A 24,502-nucleotide genomic window follows, 5' to 3' on the forward strand; every position below is an offset into this window, starting at 1 on the left:
ATGATGCTTTGGTTTTTGAGAAAGAACTTAGACTAAATTTAAACTATATGTGTTTATATATAATTTATAGATAATACAAATTCATAACGAAGAACTATACATATTTGTAAATGCAGTACTTCAGTATGTATTTACTGATGCTGGGTCTCATTTTTTCATATGGTTTAAGCTAACGTAATACTTCCATCAATAAAGTGGATATGTTACTGACATGCAATATAGGATATCAGAAAAGTCAAATTATAATTAGAAACTATCATTAAATACTAACTGAAATAATGGTAGCTATCCCAGGAAACATAAAATAAGCATGGGTGTAATATCAAGGACTATCCCATCTGACTTGGAGCATCATACAATGGAAAGGATACTGAATTTGTAGTCAGAAGACCCCCATTCAAAACCTTACTCTGTCAATTACTTCATATATAGTGTTGGGCAAGTCACTTAATAGTTCTGGATCTCGGTTTCCTCATTTTGTAAATGATTTAGTTGCACTAGATGACTTCCCTTGTCCCTTCTAGCTCCAAATTTGTGGCCTCCCTTTCTTTCCTTGCCTCTCCTTATTCCTCTCCCACCTCAACCTTATTCTAAGAAGGGAAAATAAGCTTTACCTATTAAAGGCAACCTTATGGGTTAAATGAGTCCAATTACCATTCATCACATTCTCTCCCCAAAGTCCTCTCAAAAAAGCCTTTCGCTTCACAATTAGATATAAAAGGCATAAAAGACTGGTTGAGGTAACCATTTCCCAAAATTCGGTTATGTTAAATTATCAGTCAAGTGTGAATTGGTATCAGGCCATTTCCTATTTTTATTGAAAACTTGGAGTTAAGAGCAGAAGGCCCTGAAGTTCAGGAGGGATCATCATAGAAGGAAGAAAAAAGTATGGACAGGAGTCTGGGAGTTCTGAAGAAAAGTGTAAATGACTGATGTCAGATCCTTTGCTGTTTCCTTAACAGGAATATTAAGTGTAGTGAAAAATGAAGAAATATTTTAAACTTCACGATTCTGCCTTTGGTCAGCTTGTCCGCAGCAAAATAAAAATTGTAAAAGGAGACTTCTGTCAGTGCACGACTGTCTACATGTGTTGTTTAGTGGAAGTGTTTCTTTTGAACTATAGGGTATACATTTACACTGCATGATAAATAGTGGGTGGTCCATTTTGTGTTTTAGCCTAGATGACTTCCTTAGTTTTCATTCCAGGAGAATTCATTAATTGAGGTTCTACTGTTAATTTCAGTGTTTTACTCTACAAAGAATCACATATATTTGCAGCCTCATTATTATCAATTACCAAACAGTAAGCCTTGGAACTTCTAGGCTTTTAATGATTTTTAGTACAATATTTTTTTTGTGTTTTTTTTTTAAATTTAGTAACTGTTGCAAGAAGTGATGCTTCTGAAGTGATATAGTCATACAGCATATTCTTGTTTTATGTAACCACACTATAGGTTCTAGAGCAGGGACTGGCACACTATTGCCCCCTGTTTATGTATAGTCAGTGAGCTAAGAATGGGTTTTGTGTTTTGGGTGGGCTAGAATTTGTTGACCTCTGCTCTAGAGGCCAAACTTAGTACAACTAGGAATAAAAGTAATTATAGACTGAGTATGGTAAGGGCCATTGAGTAGCCACTTCTACTTGAGTTTCTTTCAGATACTAGAAATGCTAGTTGCAATTTTTGCCTATATGTAAATTAGTTTTAAAAAATTCACAGTAAGTTGTTTTGATCATTTTACTGCAATAAGATTTTACTTATCAGTCAACAAGCAAATATGAATAGGTATCTGCTAGACCCTGGAGATGACAGGAAGGATGAAACAATCCCAACTCTCAAGGAGCTTACCACTCTTAGCATAGTAGCACTTTGGAGAAAAAAATAGATGACTAAAGCCTCATTAATACAATATGGAAGAATTCCAGGCATATTAATCTTTTGTCAAAAGTCTGGTAATTTCAGTTCCTAGGCCACAGTCACAAACATGGAAGTGAAAAAATCCCTCTCACCAGGAAAAGAAATAGCTATCAAAGGCTCTGCATTATATTGAAGTACAATCTGCTGCCTATATTAATAAAGATGAAAAAGGGTTAGTTTTCCTGAGTTGACTTTAGGTAATTACATAGGGCCCATGTGGGTTACAACTGTTTGATAAATAGCTCAAACTTTCAAGCCACTTTGTTAGGACTTAAACTATTTGGATACAGTGAAGCAGCTTCTGTAAGTGGACTGCTCTGAATGAGTGTGAGAGAGAGAGAGTGTGTCTGTGTCTGTGTGTATGTGTGTTTTAAAGTATTCTGAAATATGGAACATTTTAAAGCTCCAAGATCTGAAGTTATACCTCTCAACATTTACAGACAAAGTTAGAAACTACAACAAACAGCAAAGCTGCTTCACCCTGAGTTCTGGAAACATTAAGCATCATGGGTGGACCTAGACTCTGGCAATGGTAGATAAGATTTTCTTTTTCCATCGTGCTACATTTCAGCAAGGGAGAAGTGGGATGGAGCAAAAAGATTCAGTCCTAGCCCCAGAAGAACTAATGATTTCTTTAGGGAATATACATACCAATATTAATAACTATGATACCAGTCTTTTGTTCTACCAATGCCTCAGTTTGCTCATTTGTAAAATCAAGATTGTATTAGATGGCCTCAAAAATTCCTTTCAGGGCAATCCTATATGGCTTCCAAGAAGCATTCTTCCAAATTTTCAACATCAGAAAATTTGGATCACTTAGTAAATATTTATGGCATCACTACCATATACAGAACAGTATACTGGATCCTATGGAGGCAACTGGTAGGGGGAAAACATTTAAACTAGAAGACATGACTCATGCACTGAAGAAACTTACCATCTAATTGGAGTACACAAAGCATTATTGCTTAATAAGTGTGGTAAAGATAGAAGCTTTCCCTGATTTAATTCTGCACTTAGAGATAGTGTGACTTTCATCAATGTACTGGGAAATGATGCATTGATAGATAAACAAAACAGGATAACTATTGCAAGGAAGCCATAATAACTTCCATTTAGGAGTTTGATTGAACAAGATTGGTTTCAGATATGGCCATTTTAGACTGAATTCCAGTTCTGTAAAATGAAGATCATAACCAATGTGTTATGTTATTATATGATTGGGGCTTGACAGGAATGAGTCATAAACAGTGTTAAACAACAATACAAAAAGTCCTAGAGCCACTCACATTATCCTTTATTGGAGACAATTCAACTCTTACATTTCTAAGAATAAGTAACTGAGAGAACAACCTAATGAAACTTTATTGAATAAGGTGAACATCTATCTGAACCATTACCCGAAATAATAGATCGTATCTTTTATTTCATTGTTCTGAGTTATCATAATATATTTCTTTCCTATTTTGTCATATCTTTGATTCAAATGTTAGTAGGTACTGCATAGTTTGAAATATCATGAACTTAGATGGACCTATATTTGAGTATATGACTATTTGCTTTCCAAGCTTGCTTTTCCATCTATCCAATGAGCTTTATGATCTTTTAATTAATTCCTTGAAAATGAGGTAATATATATATTTATATATATAACATTTTGTAAACATTAGAGCATTATGTATACGTAAGACTGTTATTATCAAGGACAAATCAAATTTTGGTGATGTCCACATTGTATCAGAAATCCTCTCTTCCCCTACTTTGTATTAAAGTTTGATGCTTTAACAGAACCCTTGCAGCAAGTACTCAATGTTTAACATGCCCAACAACACTTTTATCCCTTAGCTGGTAACTTTAGGAGCTACGTGGGTAAGTAAAATAAGCCCTCATCTTTCCTACTCATTGATGACAACTTATCCTGGACAAATTATTTTTGACAGCTTCTGATTTTTTTTGTTTGTTTTTTTAGCATCTGAGATCACTTACTGTAAATGATAATTTTTCATAGCATGGAGGATATTTGATAATAATATTTGAGAATAGTTTTTCTCTATTTTTAAAAATTATTTCATGCAAAATAAATTTTAAGTGTGAATGAAAGTATTCTGGATTTTGGAAAATTCAGCCCTTGCACATCAATCACCAGATGCAAACAGCTTACCAGAGATTTAAAAAAAAAAAGTTAAGGGGGCAGAAGCTTCATTGGTTTCAAAAAGGCTATATGATAGGGTTTTTTTTTTTAGTTTCTTTTAGAAATACATTTTATATCCCCCCCCCACCCTGCTATTTGTCTAGACCTTAGCATTTAATTTGCAATAGGTGTCGTTTTCAGAGATTTATATAAGTACATACCCACATATACTCATTGCAACAGATTGTAGTATAACATTTTAGAATTATGACTACTAGAAATGAGAGTATTAAAATTTGAATGTATTTAATGTGAAAATAAACTTTTCCTATAAATCCAGTTAGGTTCCACTATACTAATGTAATTAAATATTTTCATTTATCTTCAGATTTAAATTTTCTTCTTACTCTTCATTAATAGGTAGTATAGATCAGTCAGTGTTAAAAGAATTGCCCCCTGAGCTCCTGGCAGAAATTGAATCTACCATGCCACTTTGTGAACGTGTGAAAATGAACAAGCGCAAACGTAGCACAGTTAATGAAAAGCCAAAATATGCTGAAATCAGTTCGGATGAAGACAATGACAGTGAAGATGCTTTTGAATGTAAGTAGTGTGTAACCTAATTTCTGCCATACTATTGAGATATATGCTGTCTTTTCAATTTCCTTTTGTTCTTTGTATGACCTAACTTGAAAATAATATTTATTGTGATATAATTGTTTAGGACTGCATCAAACCACATTTAAGTGCTCAGGATTAAAAGTGTTAGACACATATATGATGTACGGATAAAGTCAGACTTGTGCCACTTTTTAAGTTGAATAAAAAATCTGACAGAATTGAATAGCATTAGAAGAATTTTTTAAAATGCCTTATTATTAGAAAAAACATGGTTCTGAATTTGTAAAACATAAAGCAGTTAACTACATATAGATTAGCCATATAAATGATATCTTTGTGGTCGGAAGCTCTTCTTTCCTTTATAACAAGCTAGGATCTAGTATTCTTCCATTAACTCTCTACTTTCTAGGGAAAGATTTTCATCTACTTAGCCATTCTGAATCTTTCATTGAATTGCAATATTGGGCTTAGTTGTCTGTGTATCAGAGTTGTTTTTCTTTCCTGCATTCCTTCCAACCAACTCAATTGTATTCTTTTATTTTTATCATTTTTCAAGAAGTTATTAAGTGGGGAAGGGTGAGTGAAAGGTAATTCTAGTATATGGGCCTCTTCAAGGGGAAGGCTGGTACAAAGTGATGTTTTAGTCAAACTAATTCCAGCTGGAGGTCACCACGCTAGGTAGGAATGAGAAGGTCACAGGCCAGACGTAGGGTCAAAGAAGTAAGAGAGAGGGGGCTCCAGAATGAGACCTGAAAAGGGGCATGAGCAAACATCAAAGACATACGTTACCAAGGTTAACCCATTCTAATCCCACACCAGCTGGAATAACAAAATAAGCCAATAAGAAGGGCAAAGCAATATTTTTAATGGACTTCTCAGTTGTTCAATGAATTGTATCATTTTGATGTGGATTATTATTTGTGTCTGTGAAGAAAACTTAAATAGAAGTAAGCATATCAGTAACACAACCTTCAAAACAATTTCCCATTCTAATGCATAATGCTTTGCACATAATGGATATTCAACACATATTAAGTAGTAGCAATATGTGCCATGTATCATGAGCCCCTTTTTTTCTGTGTTATGGGCCTTTGTAGGACTAGTATTATAATTGGACAAACTATTGATTTTGGTAACACATTAGGAAACAAAGGGTCTAGTCATAAAGAGAAGAAAATACTACCTTTACCTCATCCACCTCCCAATCATATCTTCTTCTTTAATGACACTTAATGTGCATTGTATGTCCACTGATACAGAAGAATAATTGTACAGAACTTTGAAAATAGACATGCCTTTGGGATTTGGTGTGTTACCCTGAGAAAGGGATACCTGATTAGAACTTGATTAGATTTCAAGCCACCCCATTCCCACCCTCTGGCAGTTTCTAAGGAACTTAATTATTTGTATTTACACTGCTTAACAAAGTAAAAAATTATGAATTCTCACTACCCTCATCTTCTACCACCACCTTGTTAGCAAAATCATGACTAGTCATGACTTAAGAATGGGATGGGACTTGGGACTGGGTCTGGTCAATACGACCCAATAACTAAGTCATTGCACAGCCTAAATTTATGACAAGGATAGGGTAAATTCATATGGAAGAGGGCATGAGGTCATTATAGGGCATTGCAAATCCTTGGAGTATGACCAAATCTTAAAGACATGTTGTAAGTACTAAATAAGCAAATCAGGGCCAACATTCAGAAGACCAACCCAGGTACAAACTAGATAACCACTTGTTAGCGATGGCATCAAATGCATTCCTCTCAAGGTATGGGTTGGATTAAATTGCTCTCTTCCAACTCTGAGATGCTATTTTTATAATTTTTTCAATTATTAGCTATATATCCAATTAGTGTATTTGACTCTTTCTCAATAATGTTCTTTTCCAGCCCTGTTATCTATTTTTAACTCTTTTTTTTTTAATCGAGCTCTATTAGATGTTAGCCTAATGCAATGATAAAGTTTATCATTTTAAGCCCGGAATTAGTCTCTAGAAATATAAGCCAGACCAAGAGCACAAATAATTATAGAATCTAAGTGTTCAAGCACAGATGGAGATTCAGTATTTCAGATGTGGAACCAGGTTTAAATTGGGAGCACCATTCTCACCATTCTCTGGAATAGGCAGAAAGGTCCCTATAGCTGACTAAACTAGGTTATGGAAATTTAGTCAAAGACTGATGTAGTGTAGTACCTTCTGCTCTGTTTTAAAACCAGGTCCATAAAGTAAGCTTTCTGGTGTGGGCAAGAGGTCTAATAAGAGAATTCAGTGAGGCCAGGTTTTATACAGGCTCATTATTTTACCAGAAGACTAAACCATCAAGGGAAATTCTGACTATTTTAATTCACAAATCTTCAGAGGGCTTTTCTCCTTGAGCTGAAAGGAGGCTCCTAGCTATAGAATCAAACTAAATAAATGAGTATTTAAAGAGCATCAGCAAGTATTATGTATCTTCAGAACTGTAATTTCCAGTCCAAATAGTCTACCAAAATACTTATGGTTTCAGTTGTCTGTTCCTTTTACTAATCAAATTCAGTAGCTAGATTTCACTAAAGTATTTGAAGAGTCTCTCATGTTGTCCCTGTGAGAAGATGGAGAAACACAGGCTAGTTGTACGGTACAATTAGGTGGATTTTAAACTGATTGAATTATCAAAACCAAGTTGTAGTCATTCATATGTCAGTGTCAGATTAGAAAGAAGTCAGTGGGTATCGCAATATGAGAGATCTGTACTTGGCCTTGTGAGGTTTAATATTTTTATTAGTGACTCTTTATTAATGACTCTGTTGAAGGCATAAATGACATTCCTAGCAAATTTGCAGATGATAAAGCTGGAAAAGGGAGTATATAACAAGTGAAATGACAGAATCTGAATCCAAAGGATTTCGGCATGTTAAAATTATAGGCTGAATCTAATAAAATGAAATCAAAGAGAGAGAAATATATAAAGTCCTACATTTGGGGTAAAAATAAAAATCAACCTGAATACAAGATGGGGGAAGCATGACATTCTGAGAAAACTCTGATCCAGTGAAATTCAGAGTCTGATACTCAGTGACATGACGGCAGCCAAAAAAAGTTCTTGTCATCTTAGGATTCATTAGGAAAAGCATAGTGTCTAGAAGGAGGGAGGTAACAGTCACTTTGTATTCTGTGCTGGTCAGACCACATCTGGTGTATTCTTTTCAGTTCTGGCCACCAAATTCTAGGAAGAATATTGGCAAGTTCGAGAGGATTCAGAGGAAACTGGAGGCCAAATTGTACAAGGATCATTTGAAAGAACTAGAGATGTTGAGCCTGTAGAAGAGAAGACTTATTGGGATGTGATTGCTGCTTTCAAGGACTTGAAGAGCTGTTATGTAGAAGAAGGATGGTCCTTATTCTGTTTGGTCTCAGATGGCAGAACAGGTAGCAATGGTTAGAAGTTGCAGAGAGATGGATTCCTCTTACACATTAGGAGAAACTTCGTAACTGTTAGCAATAACCAGAAGTGGAATCAGATGACTTAAGGTTCTTCTTCACTGAAAATCACTTCCAACTCCGAGAATCTATATTCTCTTGATAGGTTACACACATAATGGATTCACTCTACTATTTTGCAGTTCCTTTCTTCCCTCTGTTCTGTTTATGTAAGACTCATAAGTTCTTGTTCAGGTCTTAAATGTAGTTTGATTCATGAACCATATTTAATTTTGGATTTGATGTAGTAGTTATTACAGAAAACAGAATTCCTTGAATTGAAAGTATGATTTGCTGCTTACTGTTTTGTTATTGTGTTTCTTAGAACAGTGGTCACCAAAATGAGGACATGTCACTGTATGATCCCAAGGGCACTGTGATCAGCCAGTTAGTGGGTGGGAAGATGGGATGCATCTCACAATCCACATGGGTGCCAATGGGGCTTGTCTCGTACACAACCACACTTACTCTTTGCCCATTAGCCTCCAACACTCCCCATTCCACCCCATTCCTCCAATGTATGAGCTCCTAACCCACCCCCTCGCAATTCCTGGTGACAATCCTCAGGGCAGTTTTAATCTTATTAGAACCTAGGTACCCAGTGGAGGTGCTCTACAGGTACCATTGGGAAAAATCTTCCCCTGCAACATATCCACCCCAGGATCACCTTATAGCTTCATCAGGCACCCCTCAGAGATTGGTCTCTGTGCTCCTGGGCAGACTGGTGAGTAAGAGACCTCCTCCTGCCCAGACCTCCCTTTCCTGTTTTAGGTGGGACAGAATGAGTTCCAAAGGGTAAGCAGGCATTGGCATTACATATTTTAATGTATCCTGGTACATGAGCACTCAATAAATCCTATTAACTAATTGATTATTTTGCTCCAAAAACTCACCCTTCCTAACTTCCCTATTTCTTGTAAGGGAACCAGTCACCTGGATTCACATCCTCATGTCATCCTTTGACTTTTCTGTCTCCCTCATTTAATTTAGTGCTTGCCATATCTTATGCTTTCTATCTCCATAATGCTTGTCCTCTCCTCTTCATTCACACAGCCACCAACTTAAATCAGGCCTTCATCACTTTTTACCTAGCTAGTAAGTGGCCTCCTAATTGGTCTTTTTACTGTAGGTCACTCCTCATTCCTGCATCTTCCACACGTGCCAACCTGATTTTCCTGAGGGGTAAATTTGACTGTGTCACACGCGCGCGCATGCGCACACATACACACACACACTCACACGTACACATACATACCACACACACACAGCTCTGGCCCCTTGCCATCTCCCTCAGTAAATTCCATTGGCTCCCTCTTGACTCTAGAATTAAATATAAACTCAACTGTTTTGACATTTAAAGCCCTTCACAAATCTCTACCCCACATACCTTTCCAGCCTTATATTACTCCCCTTCCCTCACTCTGTGGTCCAGCCAGACTGACCTTCTTGCTATTCCTTTCACTTATATAAAAACACAACTAAGTTATCCAGACTTGAAGAAGAAATTAAGAAATGATACCATTAATTAAGTAGAACCATGTAAAGAAAGAAGAATGAATTTATGTTAAAATTTTTCTGCTGTGTTGAAATCAGAGAAAATTCACTTTTGCTTGTGTTTTTGCATTGTGTATGGTGTCACCACACAGACAAACATGACTTCTGGTGAAAAGCTATTATGTTCACTGATTGTTTTGGCCATAATTTAATTGTTGTATATCTTTCAATTTAAAAAAAGTATTTCAAAAATAAGAAATTTGCTTGTTTGGCTAGGTACATTGATCAAATTAAGTGAAAAATGCATTACTAACAATTTTCATTTACAAATTTACCTTATCCCCCAGGACATACATAGGGATTTTTTTTTAATGGAGCATATTCAATCACATTGCAAAAAGGGGGGGGCGGGGGTTTGCATTTCCTCTAAACAGAAAATATTTTAAAATATTGTTTATTTCACCTTTAATCCTTTTTAACTTTTGTGTGTTTATGATGTACATAATATGTTATTACAGCAGTATGTGTATATATGTGTGTGTATATGTCTTATAAATAAATATACACCTAATGGAAGTGCATGCTCTAAAACATCTTAATGATGAGGGCGCGTGATCAAAAAAGTGTGGAGACCTAATATATTAGAAGACCCTGTTTTCTGTAAAACTTTTAAGTCCAGAAATGCCATGTTAAAATTAGAGATAGTATTTTTATGCTGTATTTATTCTTTTAGGTAAGAGAAATGTTTAGAATTTCCTTAAATCACAATGAAAAATTTTGAAGTAGAAATTTTTGATAGTCTTTCAAATAGGGTAAATCATTTGTCGTGAAAATTTACTTTTAGCTTCTCGGAAACGACATAAGAAGGACAAAGATGATGATAAAGCTTGGGAATATGAAGAGCGTGACAGACGAAGCTCTGGGGATCATAGGAGAAGTGGCCATTCTCACGAAGGCAGGAGGAGTTCCGGTGGTGGCCGTTATCGAAATCGCAGCCCATCAGATTCAGACATGGAAGATTATTCTCCTCCTCCCAGCCTTAGTGAGGGTAATCCATAAGCATCAAGGGATTCCTTATGCTACCTGATTTTACATTAGGGCTAACTTTAAACATTATTTTTTAAATCTTTAATAAGATAATTTCAAGCATTCTGATAACTTTATTTGTTCAAAAGAAAAGCATATATGTTTAGTTCGTATTGAAATTGTTGCTTCAAATATTTACTTCAAAAAGATGTAGGACAAAAATGAAATCAATTTAAGTTGTAATTCTTATTAAAGTCTCTGTCTTATTTTTAGTTGCTAGAAAAATGAAGAAAAGAGAAAAGCAAAAGAAACGGAAAGCTTACGAACCAAAACTAACACCTGAAGGTAAATTTAGTAGTTTTATTATGTTTCCATAGTGTTCAGTTTGAATTTTCAGCTGTCTACATAAAAATAATTTAAAAATTTTTATCTCTACCACAGAAATGATGGATTCTTCTACTTTTAAGAGATTTACTGCTTCAATAGAGAATATTTTAGAAAATCTTGAAGACATGGATTTTACAGCATTTGGTAATTCATTTTAAGAACTATTCTGTATCTGCTGTGTTGTTAATACTTTCTGGTTGCTGGAGAGAGATACAGAGAAGAATAAGGTTCCTGGCTTCGTAGAGGGGACACACATTTGTGGGGCAAGACTGAAGCAATAACAATGGAAGTCAGTATATTATTGTGTGTTAGGTTTTCTGACATAGCCAAGGGAGGTCAGATAATGGTGAGAGGCGTGAAATGAGTGTAATTAAGAGGAAGCTTCAAAAAGCAATTAAGAATTGTTAGGGCTTGAAGAATTGGGAGAGTGGGAAAAATTGGTTGAACAGGATCAGTATAAACATTTGTAGTATGGCATTTTCAAGGGATGGTACACAGTATTTGGGGGACTATGTGGATATGTGGGCACAACCACTTAGAACATTGTCTAATAACAGTGCAGTTTCTAAGCTACTTCATAGATAAAGTGAGAGAGAGAATTGTTATCACTTCCTCTTCAAAAAACAGAAAATCAGTTTGATCCAGACAACTTTTTGCTATACCTTCTGGGATTTCATATACTCATTGTCAGGTCACTTATCTCCACATTTGTGACCTTCATAAGTATAGTGGTCACCTAGGATCTCCTGGATTTATAAGCCTGTTCAGAGCTATTTTTAATAGTCATTTCTTCAGCTAGTATTTTTTTAATAATGAGCAGTTATGTAAAAGCATTAAATGTCAGGAGCCTTAGTCTCTTAACTGGTGAATAGCTTCATGGTGTAGCTTTGGATTTTTAAAGCACACATGATTTGAGAGAATTAATCCCCCTCCACTCCCAACACTAAGTTTCACTAGGGTAAGGTTGGCAGTACTAAACTTCAACTCTTCAGACAGGACATGGTTTGCAAAATACTCATTTTTCAAAATGGGCTTCCTATTCTAAGAAGAATTTTTATGCTCATCAGTCTTTTTAAGGCAAGATTTTACCTGAGGGATAAGAAAAATATTCAAATGATGCTATTATTCATTTAAGTTCTGGGTGGGAGGGTGAGGGGGGTCTGTCCAGAAGTTCAGATGACCAAGACTGAATTACTCTGTTTAAGATGTTTCTTTAAAAATAAATCTAACCATTATGAAATGTTTCTTTCACTTAAAATGTTGAATTTGTCTTTTAGGTGATGATGAAGAAATTCCTCAGGAACTACTATTAGGAAAACATCAGCTTAGTGAATTGGGCAGTGAATCTGCTAAAATTAAAGCAATGGGAATAATGGATAAGGTATTTCTCTAAATTAAAATTCATACATATGTCTAGTAATAAATGTTTGGAATTAATTTTTTTTAGATTCCATGTTTACATCTAAAATTTGCGAAGTAGATCAGTTTAATATATTTATTAATTTCTTAGTTCTTTAGAAAACAGTCATGATCATAAGTATATCTAATTCAAGAATTATGAAGCATCTGTTGCTTGAAAAACGGTGTGCTGAACCCTAAGGGAAATAACAAACTTTGGCATAATCCTGGCTTTCAAGGAGCTTACTGTCTATGGGGAGAAAGGAAAAGAGGGAAGGAGCCCTGATGAGATGCATGCACAGATAATTCTGAAATATACTATACTTAACACTTTACGAATAAATCAAAATCTTACCATTCTATTCCTGTATTTTTCTGAAAAATTAAGATGGTAAAAAATAAAAGGAATATGATATTACCAAAAGAATGTTTTTTATTACCAAAGTTACAGTAACAAAATCTGTATTGGACAATTAAGGGCACATTCCTGATCTAAAACAGGATTATAGTACAGGTAACCTATTAGTCCTTCTTAATCTTTGATTTAATAATTTCATCACATTTAATTACAAACATTCATGTAAGAGCAGTGAAATAGTATTTCTTTCATAAATCCCCTAGGATTTTGCTTTGATACTTAGTTTTGGTCATTGTGAACCTTCGTACCAAGAACATATGGTTGGAGTGATTGCTTTGAGACCTGTACTGATAATTTAACATTCCAGCACTTGAGTAATAGATCAGTTTAGTGCTATAATATTGATTCCATATAATAGCACTTATTAGTAGCACTTTAAGGTTTGCATTCCTGTGATTTTACTAGAAAAATATTTTCTCCATTTTAAAGATTAGGAAACTCAGGTGCTGAAAGATTAATTCATGTGTCACATAACTAATGTTTCTGGGGCTTTGGGGGAGAGATTCAAACCCAGACCTCCAGGCTCCAAATCTGGGACTGTTACCTACTGTGCCATGCTTCATCATATATAGCATCTCTCTGAATCTTTCCCCTTACTTCAAACTTATAACGATAATTATTTCTAGCTCAAAGACAGTATAATAATTATTAAAAATATAAGTGTATCTGTGAAGTTGGTATTGAAAGAGGTGGCTTCGTCATAAAGGGGTTTTTTTTTGAAATCATTTTTATGGCATTTAGTTTGAAAAATGTTTCTACTTTAATAAAATTTTTAAATGAACTTATACTTTTACTCTACTTTTCTAAAACAAGCCAGATATTCCTATGTATAGGAATGTGTGGTTCCTCTTGATATTTATATATATTAATTTCTTTTGTATAACCAAATTTTTATTTATAATATCACAATGGGTCAAATCTAAATTTTAGGTTTTTTGAGTTTCTTAAAGTTACATAATTATGTGTATTTCTACTTCTAAAAATATTAGAAGATTCTATCAAGAACTTTTGCTATTATGATATACTATAAAACCTTTAAAATCTTATTCCCAGGACCAGGTAACTTTTTTTTAATATGGAAAAGATTATAGGGAAGGAAAATTCTGGATATTCACTTTCTAAACGGGATATTTAAATAAAAAAGTTCACATCAGATTTATATCTCAGCAGTTTCAGCTGTAAAAGTTAGCATTTAATAATTTTTTTTTCTTTTTTGGAGAAAATGTATTCTACTGATTTGAAAATTTATAAAATTTTAGAGCTGCAAAGGACCTTAACAGTTACGTAGTTTCAGTCTTTTCCTGTATAAAGAAACTCAGGAACAAATAGTCTGAAGACTTTCCCAAAATCTCTATATCTAGCTAATGTCAATTCATGAACTAGAATCCAGGTTGCTTAAATCCTATTGTAGGATTTCCTTTTTGTTATATCTCACTGATTCCTTCCTCCTTTTTTTAGATTCTTATTTCTTTATAATAAAACTTTGTTATCCAGCATTAATAATATAATATATCAAAGATTTGTGATATCAGAGGTGATAACATGTCAGTAACTTTGTAACAAGTCTCAGTGGTGTTTGAGACACAGAGAGCCTTGCCTGTGGACACATAAGGTATGATGCATCAAAGGCAGTATTTGAACCCACGTTTTACTGATTCCCAACTTCAGTACTCAATCCACTATGCATCTCTTCCATTCAAAATATTAATTCGATATAACAGTAACTCCAATAGTTGACATTCACATAATTCTTTAAACTTGAAAAGCCTGTTAGATATCTTATCTTAATGGACGCTGCCCCCCAACAGTCTTATATGTTAGATCCTGTAGGTAGTGTTAACCCTGCTCAGTTTGCAAACGAGGACTCTGATAGATCAGAAAGTTTAATGACTTGCGCCTAGTGAGGTAGCCAGTGAGTAATGGGGATGTGATTGACTCCTGTCTCCTGATTTCAAGTCCAGCACTCTTCTCACCATACCGTGGACTTCCACTGCACTATGTGTGCCCTTTATGCAAAATGTCATTGAATCAATTAACAAATATCTATTGACTCCCTGCAGTGTAGTAGATGTTATGTTTTTCAGACCTCCCTCAGGTATAATTAATTCAGTTTTGTAGCCAACTGTTCTTAACCTTCAGGTAGCCTCTAGAGGTTTATCTTTATTTAATTTCCTTCATGCCTTTGGTTGGCTTGGAGATAGCCCCATGCACAAAAGCGAACATACTCATGCCTGGCAGCCAAGGTTGATAAAAATGGAACCAAGATGAGAATCAAGGCATTTGGGCTTTAGTTTCATCTATAAGCAATCACCTCATGTCTCTGAAGTCCCACTTCACTCATCTAGAAGCTAGTTGGACTAGAAATCTCCAGGTTTTTTGTGTTATGTGTTTTATGAATCTTCTTTAGAAGTATCATCATTTGTAATTGTCTGTTGTCTTGATGTACTCACTCATGGTTTGGTAGTGCCACCAAAACTACAAAATCCTAGGTATTGATTCCCTCTTCAGAATAATACTTACCTAATAGAAAATTCAAAAAAAAAAAAAAAAGGAAGATTTTCTTTCTCTCTTTGCTGCTGAGTAGTGGTTTTCTATTCTCTGGAATCCTGAATGGAAACTTGAAAAGAGCAATTTTAGTTAAATAATTACTGCATGTTCATCACGTTTTCTAGAAACAATATGATAATTTGTATTTTCTTTATAGCTTGCAACAGATAAAACAGTAAAAGTTCTAAATATTTTGGAGAAGAATATTCAGGATGGGTCCAAGCTTTCTACATTGCTGAATCATGTAAGTTTAAGATGTATATTGGTAATTCTGCTTTTAATTTTGTCAGCATTATATTATACTGGTCTTTCAGCTTACAAGTATCTTTTATTTTTTGATTGGTTTCTTAAATGAGAATTTTTTTTAAACTCTATATAAGACAAGTTGACTCTAGTAAATGCAATTTTTCTTTCAATTTTAAGAACTTTCATTTTAAAAGATTTTTAAATTGGAGGAAAATTCATATCAATAGTCAAGAAGCACTTAGGCCTACTGTGTTATGCTTGACATAAAATAATTCCTGCTTAGAAAGAGTTTATATTCTAACAAAGGAGACATATGTTTGTGTGTATTTTTAAATAAATGTGTGTATTCATGTGTACATATAATCATTGTGTATGTGTCTGTGTGTATATACATACACAGACATACAATAATTTTAATAACAGGTTAAAGTATTTTGGAGGAAAAAATGGTCAACAGTGTCACATGCAACAGATAGCAAGAGGACTAAGAAAAGAACATGAAATTTGTCATTCATTGGTAACTTTGGAGAGCATAGTTTTGATTAAATGGTGAAATAAAAAGCAAGTCTACAAAGAGAGTGAATGAGAGGAGAGGAAGTGGAGGCAGCGTATAGACAACTTTTATAATAATTTGGCCCGAAAAAGAGAGGAGAGGTATAGGATGATAGTTTAAGAATATGGAGTGTAGTTGTGGTTTCTTAAGGCCCAGGAAGACTTGGTTGGACATGCTTGAAGTCAGCAAGGGAACAATTTGTGGTAGTTATCAACTGATTTGTAATTGGTGGTTACTTAACCTTGCTGCTGGCATACCTTCACTTGTGATAATGTTCGTTCTGAAATGACTGTTAAAGGTGTTATATCAAATACTTTAAGTATTTTTTTCATATTCAGATAAAATTTTACAATTTACATCTCAAAATGGCTGCACTAAATGATGACAATTTTATATGCATATTTGTATGTTTTGATTGTTTATAAAATAGTTACAACAAATGGTAGTAATTTTATGTGTGTGGTGATTGTTTCTAAAATGGAAAAGCACGCTGCTTGGGATCTTTTCCCTCTTCACAGAATTATGGAGTTGGAAGGGACTTCCTACCAGAGCATCCTTATAGATTTTGTTTGTGCAGGAATAGTCAGCAGTGTATTAAACTCTGCTTTAAGGCTCTGTGTTAAACTACTTTATAGAATATAAAAGCATACATTATGTGCCTACTTTCAGAGCTTATGATCCAATTGGATAGGTGAAACAAATGTCTGAGGAAAATTAAATAACACTTAAAGGCAGACTATGATAATAAGTGCTTGAATGGTCAGCAGATATTTTTAAGAGTTTATGATGAAAGTACTGTGATAATCACAGTATGCTCAGTTTGATTTTTAGCTTGAAATTCTCAAATTAAACATTTATTAGAAACGTAACATTAATCATCAATAGAAATAACTGTTTGCTTAATAATTATAATTAAATTAAATACATAAAGCAACTTGTCACTTTGGCATGTACTTCTTCTAAGTCCCCATTAGTATTCTCTCATCCATTCTTATTCACTTTCCCCTATGACCATAATTAATGTGTACTCCTTTGTTTCTCCTTTTTTCCTTTGCATTATTTCATACAGAGTTTTGCACATTTCTTTGTATTCCTCATACTTAATTGCCTTACAGTATAACTCCAATTAGGAATGTATCCTGACAGGTTTTTTTTAAAACTTTTTCCAAGTTTTTCACAACCTAATGTGGCTATAAAAATCTAGAAGAAACCTGACTACCCAACAACTCATGATCTTATAGATCTTCTTTGGGGCAATTCTGGTTCTTTGTAATTTTGTAGCATTCACTTTAAATTGTTTTTGATTTTGTTCTTTCTACGAAGAAGAAAAAGCTCAACTTAAAACTGCACTAAGACTTTTGAGACACCATCTATGTGTGATTTTTTTTTCACATTCCACCACCATTCCTTTTTATCCCAGATATATTAATTTTGTTTATACTGAAATTTTTCAATTTCATATAATAAGTTATCTGTCTTATCATTTTCATTGCCTCTATCCCCTGTTTTGTAAAGAATACATCTCCTAACTATATGAAAGATATATTATCTACTTTTCCAATTTTTTTATGTTATGATCTTAAATATTCAGGCCACACATCCATTTTGAACAATTAATAACAATACTAAACAGACTGTTCCCAAAAAGTGAGAAAGCACTGTACTAGACCCATTTTATGGGAGAAATATAGTCCTGCTACCTGAACCAGAAGAGATAATACAAGGAAAAATAATTAATGTAAACACACAAAAATTTGATGTACTCTGCCCCTGAAGCCCAGGACACTGAGACAGAATGAGAATAAGTCTTAATCTTTCCCAGAACCAGGCAAACATACCTCTTCCCAACCATTTCCAAACTATGCCACCACATGTGTACCCGCCCAGCTTATCTGCCTGTCTCTCTCTCTTCCTCTCTCTCTCTCTCTCTCTCTCTCTCTCTCTCTCTCTCTCTCTCTCTCTCTCTCTCTCACACAGACACACACACACACACACACACACACACACACACACACACACACACACACAAACTCACAGGTTTGCTATTTCCCCTCCAAGTGTTGTCTTGCTCCTTGAGGACGGGCGTTTTCTTGTTTATTTATATTTATATCTTTAGTATTTAGCCCAGTCACTGACAGGGTAATTGCTTGATGCTTTTTCAGAGTTCCAATTTTAGAGTTCCATTTTGTCAACTGAAAATAATGGTTTTTATATAGATAAATCAGTAAATTTGAAATTGTTTCCTCAGAAATATTATGTTCATCAGAATGGGTATTTGGTAGGTTAACTTACAAACATTTAGCAATCTTCCTAAATATGCATATACTTTGGATTCCATAATACTATTGTGTCTCACCAAAAAAAAAATCATAGGGTCCAAAGCTAGGAGATGACCTTGGCAATCATCTTACAAAGTCTTTACTATAAAGAGGAACTCCAATAAGGTTAAGTAACTTGGCCAAGATTACACAGGTAATAAATTAAATGGAATTCATGACCAAGTCTTTGACTCCAAATTCAGTTCTTTTTCCACTACAGAAGAATATTTGGTGTTTTGACCATACAAATAAATGTTCATAACAGCAACAAAAGAATATTAGTTATGTAGAAATAGTTTCATACAACAACCTTAAGGATAGTTGTCCTTGAGAATAACTATCTACCTCCAGAGTTCCATCTAGTGGTGAAAGTTGGAAGTAAAGTCCAATGTGTTATAATTTTCATTTATGCTGTATTTTAAAAGCTGAATGTGTATATTCCTACATTAACAATCTGTTCTTTTGTAGAATAATGACACTGAAGAAGAAGAACGTCTGTGGAGAGACCTAATTATGGAGAGAGTTACAAAATCAGCAGATGCTTGTCTTACAGCCATCAACATTATGACATCACCTAACATGCCAAAAGCTGTATATATCGAGGATGTAATAGAAAGAGTTATACAGTACACTAAATTTCACTTGCAAAATACTCTTTATCCTCAGTATGATCCTGTCTATAGAGTGGATCCTCATGGCGGTTAGTTTGTCATTATTTATTGACATATACATTTTTTAATTTAGTCCTTAATTAAATCTTTCTGTTATATATTTTTCCGAGTGAAGTGAAAAACAAAGTTAACAGATGATTACTTCAGGTGGTACCATAAATCTAAAATAATGCTGAAATCAGAAAGAGTATAGAAACACTGTCTAATTTTTATTATATATGTGACCCTTTATCAATTATCTGTGATACTTAAACAAGAATTTGTTTGGAAAATAGTTTATGCACAGCAAAGCTAGCATTTGTACTGCTAGGGAAAAATACAGCTTATACAGGTTTTTTTTTTAATAATTTCTATCTTTACCTAGTCTTTACCCGAGTTGAGAATGAAATTGTAGTTGTGGGAACAGCTATATTAAGTTTCAAAATCTTTCCCTTTCCTTAACCTCTGAAAATAGACAATGAAATAGACATCATCTAGGTAATAGGAGGTTAAAAGATATTGGATGTTGAATAATCTACACTTTGGCATCTATTATTAAATGATTTTGACTATGCTTAAAGTCATATATGATTCCAAACTGACTGAATCAGTGAAATTCAAAATTCAACTAATCTTTCATTTTGGTTCAAGTCAAGAACATTATATACAAAGTTCTTGTTGTAGTATCAAGATTTTTAATTGCCTACCAAGTATACCATCAATCATCTGTTGCTATATACAAATGTTTTCAGTTTAAATATCATCAACGAACACTTTTTAAACTTAATAAACAACCTTTATTTTAAATGGTTTGGCTGGGGCGGGGGGGGGGGTTGATGTACACAAATAAGAAATACACGAATCTTTCAAATTTTCAATTCATAAAATTTATATTTAGTTCTAATGTTAAAATACTTTATTGATAGTTTTTTCCCCAATTTTAAAAAAATTTAGGAGGAGTATTAACCTCAAAGGCAAAACGTGCCAAGTGTTCCACTCACAAGCAGAGAGTAATCGTAATGCTTTATAACAAAGTTTGTGATATCGTTAGCAGCTTGGCAGAACTTTTGGAGATACAACTCCTGACTGATACAACAATTCTTCAGGCAAGTATTTTTTGTAATTTGTAATTTGTAAATGATAACTGAAAACTAAAGAATAGATGTAATTTTACTTTATTCACTTATCAGTGCCAAATTAGGATTTCAAGCTCAAATAAAATGTGTTTTCCTTAAAAATGCTACATTAGAGGTCTAAAACAGCAAACATATTTTGGCCAAAGACGTTTCATAAATATAGATAAATGTTGTTTTGATAAATGCCTGCTTGGTGTTCTGAAAAAATAACCCACTATTTCCCAAAAAGTGGATCATGTAGCAAACATTTGATTTGGTGTCTCCCGATGTTCTGAGTTTTCTTCCTTGTCTTAGGACGGTTGAGGATAAGAAAAAGGCTAGATATTATGGGCTTCTGAGGTAGGGTGTGTGTGTGTGTGTGTCTGTCTGTCTGTCTGTCTGACTGACTGCCTGTCTGTCTGTCTGTCTGTCTGTGACATGTAATTGAGCCCTAGTGGAGCAGAATGAGTAGCTGATTGGGCTATCGAGTGACTAGCAGGAAAAATGCAGAATGGTTCCCAAGGTCTTCTAGCAAGTCCATACGTGGGTTATCTGGAAAGTTTGGGCATAATAGTGAAAGATTTTTCCTCCATATTTTTTGTAGATATCATCAATGGGAATAACACCGTTTTTTGTAGAAAATGTCAGTGAACTCCAGTTATGTGCCATCAAATTAGTCACTGCAGTAAGTATAATTTCTATAAATCTGTAGTTGCTGTTTTAATTATGTCACTAAGAAAATAATATTAACAAAAATGTCACTAATACTTTGCAGGGTGTTGTTATCTGGCAATTTTTTTTAAGTCTTCGATTTTGTTGTATTTCCATAAATTATCTGCTTTATACATTTAGTAGATAGATTTCTTTGGGGTCAGTTTAATATAAGAAGGTAATGATCCAGAAAAGCTTTCCTTGAAACTAAAAGAATTCTCAATAAACATGATCACAATGATTCAAGACCATTTAGAGGTGAAATAATCATACTTATTCTATTATCTCCCCTCTCCCCAATAGAATTCTTGTTCTCGGAGGGCAGGTACTATATGGGTTTTTTTCTTTGTATCTACATTGCCTAATATAATACCTTTCAAACAGCAGACATTTATGAAATCCTTTTTGAATTAATCATAATGTAATGGCCAAATTCTCAGGATATCTCCATGTAGGAATTGATCATTTAAGGTGTTTAAAATGTTCAGCGTTTGTGGTGCCTACTAATTGCTGCCATTATGCTATGCAGCGTAAATACAAAGAAAGTCAGAATCCGTCTCTGCCCTTGAAGAGTTTATGTTCTCGTTAGGGAAGGGACATATATAGAATCAAGTACATCCAAGAAACATACAGAGCAGATGGAATACAATACTGTTGGAAATTAAAATCTGTGTCATTTTTGTTTTGAGCAAATGTTAATCTTTTGGGTTTTGTTTTGTTTTTTAATCTTATGACTGCTAAATAGGTATTCTCAAGGTATGAAAAACATAGGCAGTTGATTTTGGAAGAAATTTTCACTTCACTTGCAAGATTACCAACCAGCAAGAGGAGTCTAAGGAACTTCAGGTAAAATAGAAGTGGTCCATTATAATGGAGGCCCCAGGAGACCATAACACTCTATAACTTATCTTTGCTTTCAAAGAAAGCAAAACTAAGGGTTAGGATAATAAGGCAACATACCTATTTTCCTACAGAAAATGATTATTATTGAAGAGAGTGGTCTAAGTGAGAGACCAGCATCACTTTCTTGTGCCACTTCTTCCTTGAGTCTGTTTTCTACATGCATCATAGTAGTGTAGCAAGCCTATCACACACAACACATGTTTGCCGTGTTTACTTGTTCTAGAAGTTGCTTAGCCCTGATCTCAGATTTTGCCTTTATATAAAGAAGCACTTTCTGACAATTAATGATTTTCTAAAGTAGAATGGGATGCTGTAGGAAATAAGAGTCCTTCTAACTGAAGCTCTCCAACTAAATGCTGTATGGTCACTTGGGGATTTTTTTGTTTTGGATTTTGGTTTTTTGTTCAGGGGTTTTTTGTTTGTTTGTTTGGTTAGGTTTTTTGTTCAAGTAGCCCTCTGAGGCTTTTACCTGTCTCAGAAATTCTGTTATCACCTACTTTCTGGTTTTTGTGCTATTCTGAGTGACCTGGGAGTCAGAAAATCTCTTTCTATACATCACTTTACCTTGAAAGAATTGAGCACTATAGTCCCAGTAATGAATGTTACACAGTTCATGTTCTTCTTGAAACTTACTTTTGAGAAAGCAGAAAATTTAGAGTTGAAAATGGAATTTTCTTTAATAACAATAACAATAATAACAGCTAGCATTTACATAGTGCTTTAAGGTTTACAAAATGCTTTGCAAATTCTTCTCATTTTATCCTCATGTCATCCCTCAGAGGCATGTTATCCCCATTTTGCAGTTGAGGAAACTGAAGGCAAGTAGAGGCTAAGTAACTTGCCATAGGTTATACAACTAGTAAATCTGAGGCCAGATTTGAACTCAGGCTTTCCTGAGTCTAGCTCACTATCCATTGTGCCACAGAACTGCCTCTTTAATGTTGGGACAAACTACCTGGTAGCAAGGAATCAGGGTAAGAGGAACCCAAGGAACCCTGAACTAAGTGAATGCTGTTTGTATGCTGAATTAAAGTAAGTTTGCCAACTCCTTCACCATGCTTTCCTTAGTTAAGCAGATCAAAAGAACCTGTGCTGTTGGCAGCTTTCCGGGTGCTGGCTGTGGGTAGATCTTATTCCGCCACAGAAGCTGCTAGCCGGATTGTTGAAACAAATAGCAACCTAACCCTAAGGAACAAAAATTGTGCTTTCCTGTATAGACATAGTATAGTATAGTATAGTAAATAGGGAAGAATAGCAAGGATCAGCTTAACTCTTATATGGCTCTTCTCCTTGTACATTATTACTTCATCTGAAATAAACCTTTTTTATATTTTACAAGTTCAATCTATTTTCTGTCTTGTTGTCATTTTTTAGATCTTTACTGAAAGTGACTTAATAGTGCCATGTATATGAGTACTCATTGATTGTTGTTTATTAATTGACATAATTAAGCAGAGTAGCTTGTACAAATCTTTTGTTGGCTACCTAATTAATTTTTATTGCCTGCCTCTATTTGTCATTTACAGGATAGCAAGGTGGCCTTTTAGAATAAAATGATTACTTACCAACCTAATGCCAAAAAAAAAATTTAGCTACAAGTAGGTTGGGGTTGGATCAAGAGACAAGTTTATAATGTAGTAAAATAGAATAAATACTGCATTTGGCATCAGAAGACTTAGATTTAATTCCTAGCTTTGCCACTTACTACTTACACAACCTTGGGCAAATCACTTAATCTTTCTGGGCCTCATTTTCTTTATCTGTAAAAATTTAGAGGGTTGGATTACATTTTAGTAGCTCTAACTCTAAATCTTTTACCTGGGATCAACCAATCAGTAAACATTTATTAACGGGCACTGTGCTAAACTTGGATCAAATCTAATTTCTACCACTCTGTGACTTGGGTCAAATAAATACCCTCTTTGGACTTTAGTTTCCTCATCTACAAAATGAAGGGTTAGACTAGATGCTATCTAAGATCCCTAACAACTTGGGAATCTAGTGTATGAAAGGGAGACAAGGGGCAAAAAAACCAAAACAAAATAAAAACCTGACAAGATAGTCAAGCTGGGCAACTTCTTAAGATTTCATTCACTTCGTGCCTCACAAGAAATTTCAGTGGTCCTTCACCAATGTCTCAAGAAAAAATATAAACTCTCTTGGCATTTAAAGCCCTCACAATTGAACTTCAGTCCATCTCTTCAGGCTGATATACCTCACTCTCCTTCAGTCACTGTATGCTTTTGCCATTATTTGCCTATTCTATCACTTGTTTTTTTTAATTGATTCAGATTTATTCTCAGTTGTATATTCTCTCCCTCCCACCTCTAACTTCCTCCACCCTTTGAGAAATCAATAAAAACAAAATTTGTTACAAATATATATTGTCAAGCAAAACTGAATGCCACCTTAGGCATGTCCAAAAAATCACATGCTTCAGTCTATATTCTGAGGCCATCACTAAGGTGGGTAGCATGTTTCATCATGAATCCTCTGGTACTGTGGTTGGTTCTGTTGTGTTGATCAGAGTTCTTAAATCTTTGAAAGTTGTTTGTCTTTACAATATTATTATTATTACATAATTTTTTCTTCTGGT

General features: G+C 34.4%; 1 protein-coding gene across 2 annotated transcripts in view; it reads left to right on the forward strand.

Annotated features, from left to right (window-relative positions):
- The window catches only part of NIPBL (NIPBL cohesin loading factor), a 275,411-nt gene that overhangs the window by 195,933 nt on the left and 54,976 nt on the right, over nucleotides 1-24,502 (forward strand). For both annotated transcript variants that reach the window (XM_036758735.1, XM_036758741.1), the window contains exons 11-20: nucleotides 4,471-4,653; nucleotides 10,479-10,682; nucleotides 10,934-11,005; nucleotides 11,102-11,191; nucleotides 12,325-12,428; nucleotides 15,568-15,654; nucleotides 18,996-19,227; nucleotides 20,132-20,283; nucleotides 20,897-20,977; nucleotides 21,749-21,849. In XM_036758735.1, coding sequence (XP_036614630.1) covers nucleotides 4,471-4,653; nucleotides 10,479-10,682; nucleotides 10,934-11,005; nucleotides 11,102-11,191; nucleotides 12,325-12,428; nucleotides 15,568-15,654; nucleotides 18,996-19,227; nucleotides 20,132-20,283; nucleotides 20,897-20,977; nucleotides 21,749-21,849 — 1,306 coding nt within the window. The remainder of the gene's footprint in view (nucleotides 1-4,470; nucleotides 4,654-10,478; nucleotides 10,683-10,933; nucleotides 11,006-11,101; nucleotides 11,192-12,324; nucleotides 12,429-15,567; nucleotides 15,655-18,995; nucleotides 19,228-20,131; nucleotides 20,284-20,896; nucleotides 20,978-21,748; nucleotides 21,850-24,502) is intronic.

Source organism: Trichosurus vulpecula, chromosome 1 (genome assembly GCF_011100635.1).
Source record: "Trichosurus vulpecula isolate mTriVul1 chromosome 1, mTriVul1.pri, whole genome shotgun sequence".
In the NCBI taxonomy this organism is placed as follows: Eukaryota; Metazoa; Chordata; class Mammalia; order Diprotodontia; family Phalangeridae; genus Trichosurus; species Trichosurus vulpecula.